Below are 19,277 nucleotides of genomic sequence, written 5' to 3'. Positions count from 1 at the left end.
TCCTGTTGTTGAGTCCTGATAAAGCTGTCATGGCAAAAGAACCAGACATGGCTCCATGTCAAGCTTTCATTTACGACTCTTGTGCCACAAAACTCTCTCACAGTAAACTCTCAGACAGTGTGAACCATTTTAATAGAAGCAATAGTTTCTTATTGCATACACAGCGAAATGGAAGTTTTTTATGTTTTCTGCTGGACGCTGTTTTCAACCTGAGTGTCCAAGAAACAGAAATCCTCCAAGATTTTTGTTCTTTTATTTATTTTTTTTTAGTAAAAAGAGGGTTGAAAGTTAAGGGGTTAAATATCTTCACATGACACCAGCTGACTGCTACTCCCGCTCATGTGCTACTCTGAAGCACAGCAGGTTACGCAGCATGTGGCAGCATGACCTTCCAGAGAATGTGTGTCAGTAGATTTAACTCGTTTTAGTAGAGGTCAGATACTGGGCATTTAGATGGGAAATCCCTTATAATGTTAATATTTGTAATATAAATTATTCCCTGTGTTCAGGTCAGAATGTGCGTCCTCTGAACAAACAAGAGTACATCCTGGATGTGGCGACTGAGGCCGAGTTGGTCGACGCCAACTACAGCTTCTGGTTCAGACGGGTCGTCTGGACTCAGCCGCTGAAGTTTGAGAATGAGCTCTGTGTCGCCATGCACTACAACCAGGTGAGACGGGGGACGGTTCACATGCGGCACGTCGACAGTTTACGCATCTCCCGGTTTATAACTTGGTTTTGTGTGCACATGCAGATCCTTCCAGACTACCGTAAAGGTCTGCTGAACGTTCTCCCGCACGGAAAAGTGAGCGATCAGCAGTTCCACCAGCTCTCCAAGCTGTCCGCTTTGCAGCACAGAGTCAAAGACATCATCTTCATCCCCAGCATGTGAGAAAACAGCACCAGTTAAAAAATCACGGTTCTAATCATCCACAAAGAGGACTGATCGCGTATTTAGCCTATATTTGAGTTTTTTATTATTCACGTTGATGATAATCCCCCAAGTTTATCACATTTATGTAGTTCTAAAGTTGAGCAAATACAAATTAAAAGAAAACTGCGATAAAAACAGCAAGAATAGTGGATATAGCCGTTAATACTCACAGAAGCACAGTGATCATTTACACTGATGCATCTAGAAACATTAATATGCTCATAGATACATTAGTTTTCTAAAACAATACGTGTGCATAGAAGTCAGTCGTAGCACCTAAACCCACCATAGTTTATCTATAAGAATTTCCCATCATAATATCAGTGCGGAAGAGCAGAAATACCTTAACAACAGTTTAGTATGTTAAACTATAAGTTGAGATGAAAATGGAGAAAAACAGTAAAAAGTAAAAGATTTTGACTTCGCTTGTAGCAGTTCTGGTAACACAGACTCAGTTTAACAGGCATGACTGTACTTTCTCAGCTTTAAAAACTCTTCTCAGGATTTCATGCCCTTGCCGCTGTTATCAACATCTCTTTCCTCCCACACACACACAGAGCCGAAAGCGGAGCGGAGCGGCTCGCTCGGTTGTGTAAAATCATTTCGCCGAAAATGTTGGAAATCACGGAGTGAAGCAGACTGTTTATCTGAGATTGCGTTTCTCTCTTCCTCCAGACACGAATTATCCGAGTACATTGCCACGCCTCTCTTCAAAAAGCAGCCGCCCCAGCAGTGGGTTACCATGGTGACGCAGCACATGCAGCAAGTGCAGTCCCTGAACCCGCATCAGGCCCGAGCTCAGTTTCTGGGTGAGATCAATGTTCACATCAAAAATAAAATGTGATTTTTAGCTGAACTGAACAAATTTTCACAATTACACGACATCCGCACGTTGTTTTATGGTGCATTATTCGGAAAATCTATTGTGAAATTGAGAAACAAGGAATTAATCCATAACAAATAGATCTGCAAACTTGACAGACTTATCTGGATTGGGCTGAAAATTAAATATCAAGGCACTTTATCATATAAAGATGTTCTCCAGTGGGTTTGTTGAAAGAGAAATCAAACAAAAAAATTATCTGAACTGAAACATTTGTTCAATATGTACTTACTTTTATTTCTTACTGGGAATGGGTATAGTGGGAAAACCCAGGGAGTGTCAATAAATTCTACTTTTATAAATATATATTTATAGTTTCTGTAGTATTTATTGTATGTGATTGAGGTTGAGTAGCAGGTGGCGGCATACTGGACTGTATTGAATTAAACAGTACAGGTGATAGTCATAAAGTCTGATTCATGGCAGAGCCGTTGTATTAGATTGCTCCAGACTGCACGGTGTTCCTAATTAAGTCCTTAACATGACTCGACTTGAGTGTGTCTGTATACATATAATATAAAATAAGATGATATGCCTCTCCTCTTGCTTGCAGGGCTGGTCAGTGCGTTCCCCATGTTCGGCTCCTCGTTCTTCTACATCCACAGCAGCAGCTCCACCACCTTCTACGCCCCCTGTATTCTGGCTGTCAATCAACACGGCCTCCACTTCCTGCACAAAAACACACACGTAAGGAGCCGCACACGCTTCCTGTATGACTCGGGAACACGAGCCGAGAAGTTTCAGTTGCCGGTTGTGCTATAATGTTTGCAGGAGCTGATGGCAGTGGTCCCCCTGGTGGAGGTGCAGTCTAGCCGCACCCAGAGGCCCAGCGCTGGAACCAGTTACCCGTATGTGGACCTCACTTTGGGAGACATGAACACACAGCGCATCATTCAGCTGCAGCTGGAGCAGGTATCACAACACAGAAGCGCAGACAAGTCAACAGACAGGTCGTCTTTACTGGACGTGTTTCAGTCTCCGTGCCGACGCTGGTTTTCTTTGTCCACAGGGGCTGGAGCTGTGTCGGGTCATCGCCATGCAAGTGGAAAACATGATGTCTGTGCGGGAGAAGAGGCTGACTCTGCCACCCAGTGAAATCACCATGCTGTAACACATGCTCAGGCTTATCTGTATGCACGGACTGTATGCACACACACACACACACACACACACACACACAGACACACACTTAGATAAAACCTTAATAATAACCTACCTCTTCTCACCTTCAGGTATTTATTGTATGTCGCTCACACACTATTATGTAAGATCCCTAAGCCTTGAGGTCAGTCATTTCTTTTGATTATTGTTGTGCAATAACTGAACCGAAGCCTGACCAGTTATTCTTTTAACAGATTTCACATTCAGCATATTTAATCTGTACAGAAGCTGTGAATGAACCGTGAGGAAGCCGCACAGGTCTGTGCCTTGTCAGTGTAAAGTTTTGTAACGGATATGTACTATGTTTTTTATTTTTATTTTTTATTACATTGGTTCATTGTGAAATTTGAAGTTAGTGTAAACAATTGTTGTTTTCAGCCCATGTTGATGCATATTTTGTAAAGAATATTTTACCAAAATAAAAGGTTTCTAAAGAGAGTTATGTCTACACTGGTTAATTGATTAAAGGATGATTAGTATCTGATGTTAAGAATTATAAAAACAGTAAAACTAAACATAATTTAGACAAGCAGTGACTCAGATAGGACTGCAAGTAAGCAGTGATTAATAGAATTATTTTTTAACATAGAAGAAGAAAAGGATGGAGCCCTGCGATAGACTGGCGACCAGTCCAGGGTGTACCCCCGCCTCTCGCCCGATGACTGCTGGGATAGGCTCCAGCAGACCCCCGCGACCCTTCACAGGAACAAGCGGTTACAGAAGATGAATGAATGAATGAAAAGGATGGGTAATTTGATACAGATGTTTTTCCTAATCTGTTCTTCATTCAAATCTCTTTTTTTTTTTTTCATAAAAACATATGTATTACGTTTTTTAATGTATACCTGTTGCTGTGTAGGTTATAGTATTTATAGGATCCTCAAATATATATAATAGATTTGCACTTCTCAAGGACAAAATAGTGCAGGGGGGATCTGTACATCTTTGTATTTGCAGGATGAAACTTTTAAATGCACAAATGAAGATCTGTTCTCACAGTTTGTGTTTATTTCTGGTTGCAGAATAAGCGGCAACACCACATGTAATCATACTCTCCTAAAAATAAAAGTGACGGTTTCAGAATGTTAAAAATATGCACGTTATGTGTGGCTGCAGCTGAAGTGTAAAATCTAAAATATTCTCAGTGCAAACGAAATGGGCTACATCTTAGTCATTGCATACACGGCTGAGTGGTTTAATTTACATGAAAGTCATTTCTTGTATTTCATGCACTGAATCAAGCATTTATTTATTTATTTTAATCTGCAATTATTCTGCATCTACAGCTGTGGTGGAGGAAAAAGTACCAGTAATGTATCTTGTCACTTTTTTTTTAAGTTAGATAAAACTATTATAAAAAATAAATAAAAAATAAAAAAGGTTAGAGTAAAAAAAATATATATATATAAGAGTAAAAATAGTAAGGGTACAAAAACATTTGCCGACTGTCAAGTAACTTTAGTGTTTAGTGGAGCAATGGTGGAGGCTGAATATTTATACCGACATTTAATCAATATCTATGAATAGTGACATACATGAATGTGGGAGTACTGCTCTTAAATATTGATCTTAAAAAGCAAATAATCCCAGAAGAGACTTTAGTTTAAATCGGTGGAGGTAAATGAGAGGTTAGTGGGACAGAATTAGCAGCTGTGGACTGAAATGTGTCCTCATGGCTCCTAGCAGGGATTTTAGCCCCTCCCCTCTCTGACAAACCACCACTGCGCATGCGCACACCACTGGCAGTTTACACGAGTTTATTTTCAGCCTTTTTCTTGGAGACGGGTTGCTGCTTTTTTTTTTGCCTGTAAAAAAAACAATGTTTTTTAAGACTTTCGGGATTAAAACTTGAGTGGAAACGTGTCCGGAGCGGCGAAGGTTGGAATTTGGCGGTGACATGTGAAATGTTGCTGCGTGGTTTGTTGGCATTTGCAGGCGGCGACGGACAGACCAAGCCAGGCTAGTTTACAAGCTAGCTGCTGCTGCTGCTAGCCGGGCAGCTCAGCTAAAACCGTTAGCCTCTCCGCTGGATAGCCGTTAGAGTCGAGGTTTATTGCGGCAGCGCTTATTTATAATCTCCAGGTAATATCATCTACATATTTCTCTGTGTGACCCCGGACTGTGTAGAGATGTAGAGAAGGAGCTGCGAAGCAACTTGGCTAATGTTAGCTGGTTATGTGCGCTGGATACCGCTATAAATCAGAGTCGGTGCCTCCTTAAGTAAGTTATATTCATCCGTTTGACGCCTCCCCCGCCGTTATTAACTAGACTCGCTTCTGAAATGCAGCACTGACCCGGGCTAGCTGCTAGCTAGGAGCCCACGTCGTAGCACACCGGTCACATTGCAGCTGACATGGCAGCTAGCGGATACTCTGACCTGAGGGAGAAGCTCAAATCTATGACTCCGCACAGAGACGACTACAAAAACAAATACGTGGACGGGATGAATAACGGCAGCGGCAAAGGCCGAAAGCGAAAGTACCGGGAGTCCGACGACGACGAGTACGACCGCAGCGACGACAACGCCGAGCACCGGGAGCAGGAGGCCCGGCGCGTGAAGAGCAGCATCCTGCAGAAGAGCATCTTCACGCCGGAGGAGTGCGCCCTCATCGAGGAGAAGATCGACGAGGTGGTCGCCAACGCGGAGGCTGGACTTTACCGTGAGCACACCGTGGACCGGGCGCCCCTCCGGAACAAGTACTTCTTCGGGGAGGGTTACACGTACGGAGCCCAGCTGGAGAAGCGAGGACCGGGGCAGGAGCGGCTGTACCGCAAGGGAGAGGTGGATGAGATCCCGAGCTGGGTGCACGAGCTGGTGATCAAGCGGCTGGTCTCTAACGGGGTGATCCCGGATGGGTTCGTCAACAGTGCCGTGATCAATGATTACCAGCCAGGTGGATGCATCGTATCTCATGTAGACCCTCTGCACATCTTTGCACGGCCCATCGTCTCAGTGTCTTTCTTCAGTGACAGCGCGCTCTGCTTCGGCTGCCGCTTCCAGTTCAAACCAATCCGGGTGTCAGAGCCGGTGTTTGTGCTGCCAGTGAGGAGAGGGAGTGTCACAGTACTCAGGTGACTATACCTGTGTTGATTGTCACACTTCTTTTACTGGATTAATGTTTCCGTTGTAGCTTCTCCAGTCACTAAAACCCGTCTTTCTTTCTCAGTGGCTATGCTGCTGATGACATTACTCACTGCATCCGGCCCCAAGACATCAAGGAGCGACGGGCGGTAATCATCCTCAGAAAGTGAGTCAGCATGCTGCGATACAATTCAAAAGTAATTACCTGCTGTGAAACCCCTCTCTGATCCCAGTGTTTCTAATTTTCTCTTGCTCTTACCAGGACCAGACCTGACGCTCCTCGCCTGGACTCCGACAGTCCCTTGAGCTCCTCTCCTGCAGAGAGACCCGCGCCTCTGAAAGCCAAGCGGTCGCATCGCAGAGCAGACCCTGACGCTGCCCACAGGTATACACCAGCACAGACATATTAGAGGTCTTCAGGGATCCGGGGCCAACTCAGGACAGTCAGAGTTACTATGAAGTTAGTTATACTCTATCCACAATGTGATCGACAGGAGCAGGAGGAAGTAGAATAGCAAACAGTTTACTTTGCCCTATGCTTGACTGTTTTTACACTGTTTCCTTCAATAGTTATTACATGGTCCAATCTGGGTTTACTTGGATCAACACACTGGACGAGGCTTAGTGATATAGTTGTAGGAATGATGGGTGAAATAACATTTGGTAACGCAAAGTGGACACCATTTTCCCCAAACTTTGACTACGAGGGAACACAAGCCACAACGCAAATTGTACAAAGTGTACACACACAAAAGAAAAAAAGCACGATGCATGTGTCTGCTCTTCACCGTGCCCTGCTATGATTCAAAGGTTACATGTTTATTAATAACATATCTGATATTAAGTTCCTACCGTGGGTCACTTTTTGCTACGGAGACAGGACATGATCAAACGAGAAATGTGGTTCTTGGTTTTCTGTGACTGCGTGTGTGAGCTTTCAAACTGAAACTCACAGGATGTGGCCTTTCTAATTCATTAACGAAATATGCTGATAGCGGGGCTAAGAGCATCGGTTGAACCCAGATGAAGGAGTGGTGTCGTTGACGGCATGCAGAGTTCACAATCTATGAAGTTAGAGAAAAGTGGGTGAATTGTCAGTCCTAAAGCTAGCTCCATCCGCACTCTAGTTCAGTGTTCTGCTTGTTGGAAATATGTAAAAGGCTTACCTTAGCAACTGGAGACTGAAATGTCCACGAGTGACCAACTGTGTGCTCCAGACAAATGAGCAATGATCAGATCACTTTATATTTTGGGCTATATACACCTGAACAGAATGATACCAGGATCTGAATGACTGAATCTGAATAGCTTAGACCACGGGTCACTAACAGGTGGACTGCAGTCCGGGTCTGGACCCAGAAACCATCCCATACAGATCCACACCTACAACTAAAACAGAAAGTTATAATTTAAAACTTGATAGGTGCTTTATTTTAACCGGCGCAGCTTTCGGTAGTAGTTTAGTGGAGGAGGAAATGGATAGTTAAGCCGTCCTTTGTGATAACACTCAGCCAATCAAGGCTGTGAATTCCAGGTGGTAAATATTGTGACTCTACAGACGGATGGAAGAGTTAGAGGCAAGTTACACATGAAAAGACAGACAGAAAAAGAAAGGTGGCGATACATGTAGAGAGAAACGGATGCGAAGTAATGAGTCAAAGTGTGAAACAGAAAAGGGGAAATTCAAGCCTTTCCTCCTTGTCTTATTTTTAAATGCAGCTCACTATGATTTTGATTGACAAAAAGTTTCAATCTGCATGTGGTAACTTACCCATATCTGACTCCACCAGGCCGAGGGTTCTGGAGATGGACAAAGAGGAGAACAGACATCCTTCGTTCTCCCATCACCGTCGTCACAGCATCAGCTCAGAGAACTACTGGAGGCGCGGTCAGGACTACGATAAACACCGGGAGACTTCAGGCCGCAAAGTCAAAATGAGACGCCACTGAGTGCTTCTTTCTTTTCACACACATGCACGTATATAAACATCTCTGTTCCTTTTACGTAATTCAACATGTTAACATTCTTTGATCCGTCGTCGTTTCCTCGCTCCAGTTTCAGTTCGGGACAGTGTGCACAGTCATCATGTTGTCTGCTTTTTGGTTTGAGACGAGATCAGTTTGAGTGTTTTTATTTGTGTATGGCAGACAAGGCTGGGAGTCTCTGCTGCATATTCCAGACCTCAAGTTACTTGATACCGTTAGGCTCCGTTGTTAAACTGATCAAATAGCTCAAATTAAACATTTGTTTCCTTGTTCATAGACACTTTGAAATGGCATGTATTTTTTGTAACCAAGATGTACAGACCTTAAGAGCTAAAAGGAAGATGTACAAAGGAAAACCTGAGCTGTAATCTAACTTGTTATAATGTACAATACGTTTGTATAGTCTTTGATTGGGGGGGGTGGGGCTTTTGGAGAACGAGCGTTTGTTTTTCCGCACCTACAGTTCTGATCCAAGCCTTTACTGTGCCACGTCAGCTCTTCACTCTTTGTTCAGTTAAAGTCTTTGTTTTGCGGGTTTAAGTTTCAGCAGCTGGCAGATGTGCAGCCATGCTTTCTGTAATGATTTGATCATTTGACTATTTCCCTTTTCCACCAAGGCCATTTGAGGCCCATGCCTAATCTCGAAAACGCCTCTTTGCTCTTTAGTACTAGTTCCAGGGAAGCACCAACATTTACATGCATGTGGAGGCGGGATAAGACAAAACTAAATCTTTGTTACGGCCATATTGATTAAATCAGAGCTACAATAGTGACTATTCTGCTCCATCAAAAGAAGAAATACTGGAGTATGGACAGGAGATTAAAGCAGCAGAGGCCCGTGGAGGAGACAAATTGTCTTCCCGCTCTTTGGTCTACAACAAAAGTTCAGAATTCCCCAGTGGGAGCTTCAAGAACAAAACCACTTTTTCGAATTTGAGACCGTATAAAGACGTTGCTCTCTACCTTTTGGTGTTAACCAGTAACAAACAAAATCTTCTTCGCGTTGGTGGAAAGGGGGTGTCAGTTGTGTACCTCATCTAGGTGAAGGTCACAATTTGATCGTCAACTAAACTCATATTTTATGGAGTTTTGCACTCCTGTCTCAGTCTAAATTTCCTTTAGTGACGGAGGCCACGTTATCACTGTTCTGTATTAAATCCAAATGTTCCTCTTTTTAAAGGACGTTTGTGTCCGTCAGAACTTCATTTGGAAGAAAAACCTCCCATTATGTCCTGTTTTGTTTGGGTCAACACTCTGTCGAGAAGGTTCCAGATGTACCTTTCCCTTTGGTTTGCTGTGTAAACATAAATTTTGTTGCTTGCTTTCAGTCAGCCATATTTGGCAGGGGTACTCATTAGCCGACTACGTGATTAGTCTGGAGTTACACATGAACAAAAATAACCTGGGTTCAGAGGAGAAATTGCTTTCTAAAAACAGAATGAGTGGTGCTCACGGCTTTCTGAAGCTCTGCTACACTTGCGGACTCGAACATGTTAGCAGACGTTATCTGCTTAAAGCAAATACTGGACAATGATGTTTGTGGGCACAGAGGGTGGTCACATTTGTTTTGGCTAAAAAGGTGCTGGCTGAAAGAAATAAAACTGAGATTGTCTCCACAGAGTTGATTCATTAAAGGTATTTTTCTTTATTTGTTTGGATACACTTTTGACTGATTCCTAGTTATCACATTAACCATTGTACCAGAAATACAGTGTACTTTGAAAGTAAATCTAGAATATTATTTTACCATAAATCATTTTAAATGTGGAAAAGCTGCACAGTTTAAAAATCTGCACAACTGTAAACATCTCAGGAACAAATCTCTGACAAGTAATTTACTGTATAAACTAAAGAAGAGCGGTCTGGCTCTGTGCTGGATCTCACAAACCAGAGGAATCCGTTCAGCTCAGCTTTCTTTATTTACAAAGACTTTTCCACTGGAGCCCATCTGGTCAATGATTGAGGCTCGCTGAATGAAGTCTAAAGGTTTTTTATGACCACGTTCAGATGAAAGGTAAACCTTCAAAGTATTGGCGGCCAGGCTATAATCCTTATCCATATCTAATAAACCTTGGGATAGTTAATTGATGAATGTTTATTTGATTTTGATGACAGATGACATAACAGGGAGACAGAAGGCAGGGAAAACAACTTGGCCTTTAAAATAAATGTGTATATGTTCTGAAATATTTTAACTGGTTTGTTGGTTTTGAGTATTACTTCCAGAAAATGATTTATGATTCTAAAAATAAAATATAGAAATCTGCTTTTATTATTTCCTATTGTAAGATAAAAAGGCAGTAGTCACTCCGTAGTACTCACATCACCAGCAGAAAAAATAATGGCAATAAATACGGGGGGAAGTTTTGTTGTTGTTAAAATATTTATCATTAAAAACATTTAATATTGAAACTAGTACTAATAAAGATATCTTGGCAATAGGATCCGATGCAGTTGTTCCTGTAGGAGCCCACATGAGGGCGCTAGTCCACCGGGGAAAAAAACTACCAAAATTAACAGAAACGAAGAAGAAGCCTGCAGCTGTTAGCTCAACTATATTAATGGCAGCGAACGACAGATAGCATTTTTCTTTTTGTTTTTTGTTGAAACAGCATCGAAAGGCGTATTTTAACAAGCGCTAATGATTTGGATCAGATTGGTACGTTTCTCTCCGCACTGAGAGGTGAGTGTGTTTAATAACAGGAGAGTGTAGAAATAACTTCGCTGCCACTAACCGCTAATGGTGCTAGCTGGGTAGCTAGCTAACCAGCTGGTTAGCATTACTAACTGACGTTAGCTGCTAACAGGAGTTGCCTGCCGTTGTTGTTGATGTTAATCATTGAGGTGGGCAGTTGTCGTGTTACGTTAGTGTCTCTGTCAGTGTTGCTAATCTCTGGGGATACATTCACAGACTCACAAACAGTTTCCAACACACTAGAGAGAAGGCAGCAGGTCATTGCTAAGTGACTGCTACAAACAAAACAACCAACGGGTCAGTCATAAGACACTCACTAATGTGGGTTAATAAATGCGTCAGTACTTTTTTAAATCTTATTCTTTAGAGTCACACACAGACATAATATTCTCAAGCGTCCCTTTTTCAAATACTGAAATATTCTATTGATATATATATATATGTGTGTGTTATTAAAGAAAGAGACAACGCAACAGACAATAAAAGCGATTGTATGTATGTAACCCAGTGTTATCTAAATCACACAGATGCCACTGAACAATATGTTGCTGGCACCAAAACAGAAGCAGGTCTGTACGGGGGATAAAACTAAGCTCATTGAAATTATCTGCCAGGCCTCTCACAGGCAGATATTACGCACCAAATGGGGGTGACTCCAGATGTTCAAGCTTTTCTGCGGAGGCCCAAACAACTGGACTAGGAATCTGTGCAGGTAAAGAACACATCAAGGTGACTTTGATTTGAAGATGCCCAGCAGATTGAAATTAGCAGAAACCTGTGGGACCCTGTTACATGTATCTATGGTCCAACAAAGTCTGGTGATCTGGTGAGATGTGGTTCTCATGGAGAACTAACATGGAGGCCCACCTGAACATGAAGACTAAGGTACAGGAGGCAGGACATGACGTACTCACTCTGTGTGAATTTTCTAGACAGTCTACTCACGTATGGGTTCAGACGAACTATTTACACACTTTCTACTACAGAGCTGGCAGGATTCAGTTTAATGTCCGGTCCGAATAATTTGAGTTTTTGTGTTTTCACACATGGCTCCTCTAGGTAATATCTAAAAAAGTTTCAAGTGAGAACCGAAGACAGTTCTTTAAAGTGTTGCAAGACCAAGAATCAATTGTTTAAGGTCCCTGGGGGAGAAGTCAACGTGCGAGTGTCCTTAAGTAACACATCACAAGTTTGTTCTGTTGTCAGTAAACTTATCCTTAAAGTCCTTGCTCCATATAGAGACAGTTTGTCTTCCTGTTTACTTTTCTAACCTTGCAGGATGTAATGCTGCTTATGATAGAAATGTCTTTTATTGAATTAATTGGTCAGTTTAAAGATAAAATTATACAGTAAGTTGTATTTTGACAGTCGTGATACGACACAGCATTATTTTTCTGTCTGTGGACGACAATTAGCATATTGGCCCTTGGCACTGTTGACTGACTTGCAGCATCTCTCAGTTTATTAGCTTCTCCAGACTCCATTTGTTTAAACAGAAACATCCGTTGTGCTTCACTTATCTTGGTGACAGTGCGGCTGACCTTAAACGCAACTCTGCTCTGACGTTTAAGGCCCCACCTCTGTTCTGTCCGTGCTGTAACCTGACAAGGAAGGTTGTTATAAATTTGACCCTGCTGGTGTGACTCAGGCATGTGTCGGGTTTATAAATAGAGCTTGCTTCCAGTTTTAGGAGGCAGAGAGGACACGGTCTGTTTAAATGGTTTGGAGTTATGTCTTTGTGGACAGGTAGCTGTCAAAGTTAAATATGATAAGAACAGTGCACACGGCGGATTTTGTGCAAATTAAAAATGCAGTCTTACAGGAACACGTGTGTAGATACAGACAGGCTTTTTTTTTAGTGAGACTCTACTATCCATTAGTGTTACTGATTGCTTCCTTTAAAGTGTGTGCTGATTAACGTTCTGCCTCTGCCACCGAGGCGGCCTGGAGAACAGTACGGTATCCAACTCTTTCCGCGTGTCAGATTATGATCATCCTGCCGACGTCCTGTTTTTAAAAACGGGATTCATCGTGGCTGTCAAAGGCCTAAAGTGTGACCTCAAAAGCACTTGGTAGTAGCGTTTGTTTCCCAAAACTGAATCAGTTACCCTTGGTGTCAGTGATCAAAAATAAAAAATGTAATCTGTAATCTTCACATGAACTGAGCGAATACCTTAGTGACTGCTTTAAAGCAGCTTTTCCAGTCAGGTGACGTTTCCGTGCTTTCACGCAGCGGTGGGAGGGGTAGTTGTTTAAACACATGTTTGAAAAGATGAAGACAGGCAGAAATGATCTTTGAAAATGTGGATCTGTCTCGGTCACCTTCTTCTAATGAGTTAATCAGTGCTGTCAGTAAAGGTCTTCTTCCTCTTGTTATATTTCTAGTGGTTCACGTGAATCGGCAAATTGGAATATCTGATCAGAATGACCTCGGTCAGGGTGAAATGTTGTCTTGTAAACGGTACCCGGTGGTGCTGGTTTCTCCCCCACAACAAACACAAATCTGTCTGCATACAGTAACACACAATAAACATGTTTATTTGCCATCGTTTCACATGACGCATTAACTTTTTGACAAACTGAAAATAGTGTTTTAAACCATCATCCTCCATTTATTCTATTTAACAAACTGGTTCAAACTCCCCTTTAGTAGTTGCTACACACTTGTATTGCTCTGCGATCACTGTGAAGGCAGTGATATATTTTGACGTCCACCAAACCCGTCAGTGACTCCTCATTATTGGATATGAAGGCATTTTTATTGAAGTTTTCTAGTTTCTCCTACAATTTGTCATGTGTCTGCACAAATTTGACTATTACTTACCCAGATGAATATGCCGTTTTTAATTAGAATAATTATGCTGCAATTAGTGATGCACAGGCTGCAATTATATCTGCAGGCGTCGCAGTTAATCAGCGGATCGGGGTGGGCCCTTTTTCATCAAAATTAACATTAATAGTGGATAGGCTGAGGGTGGGTGAAATAACACGTGGGCCACTAATTAGATAGACATCCTTAATTTTACTTTGAAGATATTAAAGATGTCAGCCTGCGTCCGTGCTCTTGACATTTTACTAAAAATGCTTTAAATGTTTATTTAAAACCAGCTCGGTTACAGTATATTATTTAAATTCCCCGGTGCAGGATTCGGAGCAGGTTTCTAAATCAAAGGAAAGGATGATCTATGCATGCATGGGGATTCAGTTGATAACTAACATCTCTCATGGATTATTCTGACTGTATGATATTATTGTATGTGCTAACTCAACAGAGATTTGTTGGGCTCCCTTTCTATAATGATGTACGGTCTTGTCCCAACTGCGTGAATTGCCATGAGATGACAAATATTATGAATTGACACTTTATTTTATTTGATTAAATTCAATGTAAAACTCCAGTCGCATCATTTATAGAGAAAGGGAAATCTACAAATGTTGACTTTCTGCTCCTCAACGCTTCTGCACTTCTTTTCCGAAGGCTAACCAGGAAAAGGAAGCGATGAACTTCCAGGGCAGTCGGAGGCGGGGAGAAGATGGCGTCGCCATGGTGATCGATTTTCTCCTGTCTAATGCCCGGCTGGTTCTGGGCGTCGGAGGAGCAGCTTTGCTAGGCATTGCTACGTTGGCAGTGAAACGGGTGAGTGTTTTTGAGTTTGTTGGGGCTGAATGTGGAAACGTATCTGTACCCCGAGGCCTGAAATACGGCCGGAAATGCTCTGTAACATTTATCTGCATTTAAATTGAACATTTTTGCCTCTTAACTAGTTAAAACTAGAAAAACATCGCTCATATAGCATCCAGTATATCGGGTCTGGTTGCAGTAGAGGAGGCAGTGCTAATAACTGGTTCAAAAGTACTAAAATCAATTCCGACTATCATCGAGTATTTACCCCCACATGTCTACGTGTCATGCAAAGTGTGATGTTGTGTTCTTTTGTTCAGCTGATAGAGCGCGCAGGCCGTGCAGCAGACGATGAAAAGGTGGAGCAGAAGATGGCCGAGAGCTGGGAGGAGTTGAGTTTGGTCTCCGCTTCCCCAACGATCCTCAGGAAGGGCATAGAGGGCGCTGTGATGAAGCATGTTGCCAAAGCAACCAGGCAGCAAAAAGGTACTGAAAACGTTGAAAGGACTGAAAGTGATCAAACAAAGGATTGACACACATATATAAGAATTTATACTGTATGTGTTCAAACCTAATCGTTATTCTAGACCACTACTATTCTGTGACAGATTTTCTTTCTCATTTAGCCGATCTCTGCCAACAACCTCAGACGTCCCCTCTGGAGGTGCAGCCTAAACCAGAGTCTAAATCCAAGAGGCTCCAGCTGTGCGTCCTCAGTTTGCAGGTACACTCTGAACCGTTGAGGATATTATACATTCAGTGTCGGCGGCTTCTCTGCGAGACTTCTGCTCAGCGTTCATTCATGTGCGCATGTGAAACGTGTTTTGTAAAGTGCAGTTCTTGGAGAACTTGTTAGGCTGCACAGTGCCCCAAGAGACCTGCATAATGAAAACACTGTGCTGGAAGTATGAAGAGGAAGTCAAACAAGCATGAAACAGTTCCGAGTTGGTGTGCAGAGCGTCGACGCGTCCTAACTTAATGGCATAATTTGTTCAGTAAATGGTTCAACACGTAGGGCTATAAAAGCTGCTTCATATGCATCATGTTCAGTTGTTCTCTTAGCAACTCAGAGTTTGTGACTAACTGAACACTGTACAAACTGTGTTAAGGAGCGTCTGCAGCAGTACTATCACACAAGGGCGGCACTCGCTCCAGCTGAGGTCCAGAGGGCTCAGTCTCTGGCTCTGGACATCTGCACCGAGATCCAGGGCTTCCTGCACAGCCGTCACCCGGACATGCCGCTGGGAGAAATGAGCCTCGGAGGCTCTTTACTGGACGACTTGCAGGTGGAGAGAAATAAATTACGTTTCTTTTCCATCCGATGAGACGCTTTACTGTAATCTGTCTATCATGTCGTCTAGCAAGATGTTAGATGTTAAACTGTGTGGCGTGTGTGTGTGTTTAGGTGGTCAGCGCAGACCATGCCTGTCTGCTGGTGCCTCTGCAGCTGGAGGCTTCTCTGTGGCGTCTCATCCCAGGAGAGGAGACGCTGCTCACACACCCTCTGCACTGGATGGTCCGCCGGGTCAATCTGGAGTACTTTCCCAGAGGACGCAGTTACTGGGACAGGTGATCACACACAGATGCATTAGAATCATTAAAATCCACACATGTATTTTTATATTAAGATTCAAGCTCATCCTACTCATATACAGCATATACAGTATATGGAGTCACTTACACTTTACATTCACACATTGCATTGACATCTGACCTGGGAAATCTGACAGCTTTGAATACCTGTGGTCACACCTACACACTTTATGCAAATAAATAGCACAGTAGAATTTTGTAATCACTTCTTTCTCTATTAGTTCAATCAGAAATCACTTATCGTAATTTAGCAGTGTGAACATGAAGGCTGACCTTATAGCGCATGATATTGGAGCAACACGAATAGATTATATATATTCTGAGGTGAGAGGCCGTCTGAAACTGACTCTAGTCTCTCCTTGTGCGCTGTAGGTACCTGGTGGGAGGTTATCTGTCTGCAGAAGCTCTGGTGAACATGTTCAGTAAGGCCATCATGGAAACTATGAATTGGCTGTCAATCAGCAGCACCTTGGACTGTCTGGTCAGACCTGTCCCGGGAGGACCAGACCTGAGACTGGAGATACGGTGCGTGTCCATGCTTTGCTGTTTTCACTGTTGTTTCATGAATTAACGCCACACTGGTTGTGCAAAATGTTAAAATATTTAATACGCTGTTGGCATTAACTAGATTATCTGTAAATTAATTGTTCTTATATCAGTTTTTTATATACAGTGTGTAAATTATTATTAATTTGGACACCAAGAAAGTCTCAGTGGTTCAGTTAGAGGTCAATAAATTATAAAGTACTGCCAAAAATCACTTGAAAACCCATAATATACTGTATGTGTGTGTTAAACTAGATGTGTTTGCCCTCTCTGATGGACTTTTATCCTTTCACAATGCTCCAGGCCTGACGATGAAAAAGCAGCAGAGAGCGGCGATCAGCCCCTGTTCATCACCATACTGCCTCTGCTGAGGGAAGGGGACGTGGTCCTGACCGCCCAGACTGAGCTCACCTCTCCCTGGGTGAACGCCTGGCACCTCTCCCTCTACCCGTGGGAGAATCAGCGCCTGTCTCAGCTCGACAAAGCCGACGGCGGCTGCCGCAGACACACTCTTAAAATCCTCAAGGCGGCGTGCAGACTGAACCCCGCGCTGCGGCCGCTCGAAGCCGCCCCGCTCGCCAACCTCATCCTGCACCTCAGCGACAGTGAGGGCGACTGGTCCGAGAACAGCCTGGATGTGAGGTTCCAGCAGTGCATCACAGAGCTGATTGGCTATCTCGAACAAGGGGCGCTACACAGTTACTTCAAACCGGCCGTCAATCTGCTGAGCAGCTTGTCAGAGGACCAGGTGGACCAGATGGGCTTCATGCTTTACTGCGCCGTGTCAGAGCCTGAAATACTGCTCATTTAACTCCCTGCACGCGCTCAGCACTTGACATTTCTCAAGCTCTGATGTGCAGATCAATGGAGAAATCTCATCATCCATTATGTCTGTGGTTCAAGCCTCCTTGTTTGTCTGTCTGATACGAAGAGACGGTGGTTTTGAGAGTCAGTCAAGCTGAAGGCGTCGCAACGTGCCAAGGAAAAGAGCTGATGATTGAAACGGTGCTTCGGGATGTGCGTGTGCTACCAACCCTGCTTTCAAACTTGCGTGATTATGTTTCACCTTTAGTCAGTGATGGTCAACTCAGCCGCATGTGTCAGTAGTTTAGTTAACAGCAGAGGAGCGGTACAGGTTGCGGCTTAAATGCTTAACATTTGTTGTATCCTTTAATTGACCGTATGTGCTCTCCATCATCTTCCTAAATCTACTGACTGTGCTGAACAATAATAACGACCTGCTGAGAATCGTCGGGCTGCGCTAAGCTATTCAGTCCGTCTGAGGTGGTTATTTAACTCGACATGTGTATTTTATTATACTGAAGGTTGAGGCATTTTTGTTGGTCTTGTTACGTGTTCATTTTGTTGCCAATATATTTGGGTAAATCAACCCTTTAAATTACCTGATAATTTAATGTACCTGCTTTTAAATGCCGTATGAATGTTGTGGACACGTTTCAGCTATAATTTGCTGTGGGTGTAAGAGAAATGCAATTTCTGTGATTGAGCAGTGAAACTACAAAAACAAATAAAGCACTTGTTTAGATTCACTCTCAAATCTAGTTTTGTTACAGCAGACAGTGTTAAAGGGTTTTGCAATTAAGCAATTAAACTGTGTGGTTCTACCATGTGACAGACTATTAGGCGTCTTATGTCTGTATGTACACTAAGAGTCATTGGTCGCTGTAGTTTTTCCTTGTGTCCAGCCATAACATTATGACCACTGACAGGTAAAGTGAATAACTTTGACCATCTTGTGACAATTCAATGTTCTGCTGGGAAACTTTTGGACCTGGCATTCATTTGTGTGGATGTTACTTAGACATGTACCGCCCACCTAGACCAGACCAGGCACCCCCACCCCATAGCAGTGACACTCCTTGATGGCAGCAGCCATCCCCAGCAGGATGCAGTCTGACACAGGTACACACACAAAAACAGTTTAGGAACAACTCAAAAAACATGAAGAACAGCACAAGGTGTTGACCTGGCATCCAAATTCACTAGATCCCAAACTGATCAAGTATCTGTGGGATGCACTGGGACAAGCCTGATCCACAGAGGCCCCTCTCTTTCATCACATTCCCAGTGGCTCAAAGGTGTACATATAATTATTATTTGGTAGCATTGTCTTTAAATATTTTAACTTGTTTCAAATGTAGCCTTTCAGAAGCTTCTTATACTAAGTTGGAGGAGTTTTAGCCCATCTCTTCTGATTTCATACATCAGAGTCAGACGTTTCCATCTATAGACCTGAACAGTGGATCGCTCATTGTGCTGAAATGTAGATGACAACATTAGATTATTTTTCATATATTTCATTTATTCATTTGTTCAGCTTGTTGATGGATTTGCCAGTCATTGTGCTCTGTGTATTTTTAATATTGATTATTATTATTGAAAACAAAGTGCGTCATATTGACAGGTGACGTCACTGGTGTGACCTCTTTTTTTGACCCGGTTTCACCATCTATACTTTAAAGGTCAGAATCCCTTTCATACGTCAGTGATCACTTCACATTGTAAAGAAATTAGGTTTTAAATGGAGGCTGTCCGATGGCCTTGAACGTCCACTCTTCCTCAGAGGACAACCAAAGTTCCCCCAGTGACAACGAGGAAGGAGGGAAGCCCGGAACTCTTCAGTCTCAACACTACTGACCAGCTGCCTCGGTCGCAGGCCGAAGCGACACCAGGTCACCTGTTCACCCAGTAAAGAGACCTGATAGGCTCCCTCTGGAGTGTCAGCTCTTACTGTTGGTGGCTGACGGCTGGTCA

At 43.0% G+C, this 19,277-nt stretch overlaps 3 protein-coding genes across 6 annotated transcripts in view; all 3 read left to right on the top strand.

Moving 5' to 3' along the window:
• myo15ab (myosin XVAb) overlaps window positions 1–3,201 on the top strand; it is a gene marked incomplete at its 5' end in the record, with an annotated part of 39,330 nt that extends 36,129 nt beyond the window's left edge. The window contains 6 exons of the mRNA XM_084572720.1: window positions 510–670; window positions 755–888; window positions 1,610–1,743; window positions 2,371–2,504; window positions 2,589–2,729; window positions 2,827–3,201. Of these exons, the coding sequence (XP_084428846.1) occupies window positions 510–670; window positions 755–888; window positions 1,610–1,743; window positions 2,371–2,504; window positions 2,589–2,729; window positions 2,827–2,928 (806 nt within the window). The 3' untranslated portion in view covers window positions 2,929–3,201. The remainder of the gene's footprint in view (window positions 1–509; window positions 671–754; window positions 889–1,609; window positions 1,744–2,370; window positions 2,505–2,588; window positions 2,730–2,826) is intronic.
• A 1,543-nt stretch (window positions 3,202–4,744) lies between these two features.
• alkbh5 (alkB homolog 5, RNA demethylase) lies at window positions 4,745–9,694 on the top strand. Its single transcript, XM_084559015.1, has 4 exons — window positions 4,745–6,050; window positions 6,146–6,226; window positions 6,323–6,445; window positions 7,851–9,694. Exons 1-4 carry the CDS (start codon window positions 5,332–5,334, stop codon window positions 8,008–8,010), a joined length of 1,083 nt encoding a protein of 360 aa, XP_084415141.1. The 5' UTR covers window positions 4,745–5,331; the 3' UTR covers window positions 8,011–9,694.
• Window positions 9,695–10,501: 807 nt separating this feature from the next.
• Window positions 10,502–18,528, top strand: mief2 (mitochondrial elongation factor 2). Of its 4 annotated transcripts, none has more exons than XM_084571598.1 (9): window positions 10,503–10,729; window positions 11,356–11,453; window positions 14,220–14,378; window positions 14,684–14,849; window positions 14,990–15,087; window positions 15,473–15,649; window positions 15,769–15,932; window positions 16,329–16,481; window positions 16,806–18,528. In XM_084571598.1, exons 3-9 carry the CDS (start codon window positions 14,241–14,243, stop codon window positions 17,311–17,313), a joined length of 1,404 nt encoding a protein of 467 aa, XP_084427724.1. In that variant the 5' UTR covers window positions 10,503–10,729; window positions 11,356–11,453; window positions 14,220–14,240; the 3' UTR covers window positions 17,314–18,528. The 4 variants fall into 4 exon arrangements, with proteins under 4 accessions (XP_084427721.1, XP_084427724.1, XP_084427723.1 ...); XM_084571597.1 differs by having other exon boundaries at window positions 11,269–11,453; XM_084571595.1 differs by lacking the exon at window positions 11,356–11,453 and having other exon boundaries at window positions 10,502–10,705.
• The last annotated feature ends 749 nt before the right edge of the window (window positions 18,529–19,277 follow it).

The sequence above is a fragment of the Chelon labrosus genome (assembly GCF_963514085.1).
Source record: "Chelon labrosus genome assembly, chromosome: 2".
Classification (NCBI taxonomy): Eukaryota; Metazoa; Chordata; class Actinopteri; order Mugiliformes; family Mugilidae; genus Chelon; species Chelon labrosus.
Note: the sequence above shows the minus strand (reverse complement) of the source record. Positions and strands in the feature narration are given on the sequence as shown.

Bases quoted from the DNA above. Each gene is read 5' to 3' on its own strand.
- alkbh5 (XM_084559015.1), top strand. From the start codon at position 5,332: ATGGCAGCTAGCGGATACTCTGACCTGAGGGAGAAGCTCAAATCTATG. The intron at 6,051-6,145 runs GTGACTATACCT...TTTCTTTCTCAG, and splicing joins GGGAGTGTCACAGTACTCAG to TGGCTATGCTGCTGATGACA. The intron at 6,227-6,322 runs GTGAGTCAGCAT...TGCTCTTACCAG, and splicing joins GCGGTAATCATCCTCAGAAA to GACCAGACCTGACGCTCCTC.
- mief2 (XM_084571595.1), top strand. The intron at 14,379-14,683 runs GTGAGTGTTTTT...TCTTTTGTTCAG, and splicing joins CTACGTTGGCAGTGAAACGG to CTGATAGAGCGCGCAGGCCG. The intron at 15,650-15,768 runs GTGGAGAGAAAT...GTGTGTGTTTAG, and splicing joins CTTTACTGGACGACTTGCAG to GTGGTCAGCGCAGACCATGC.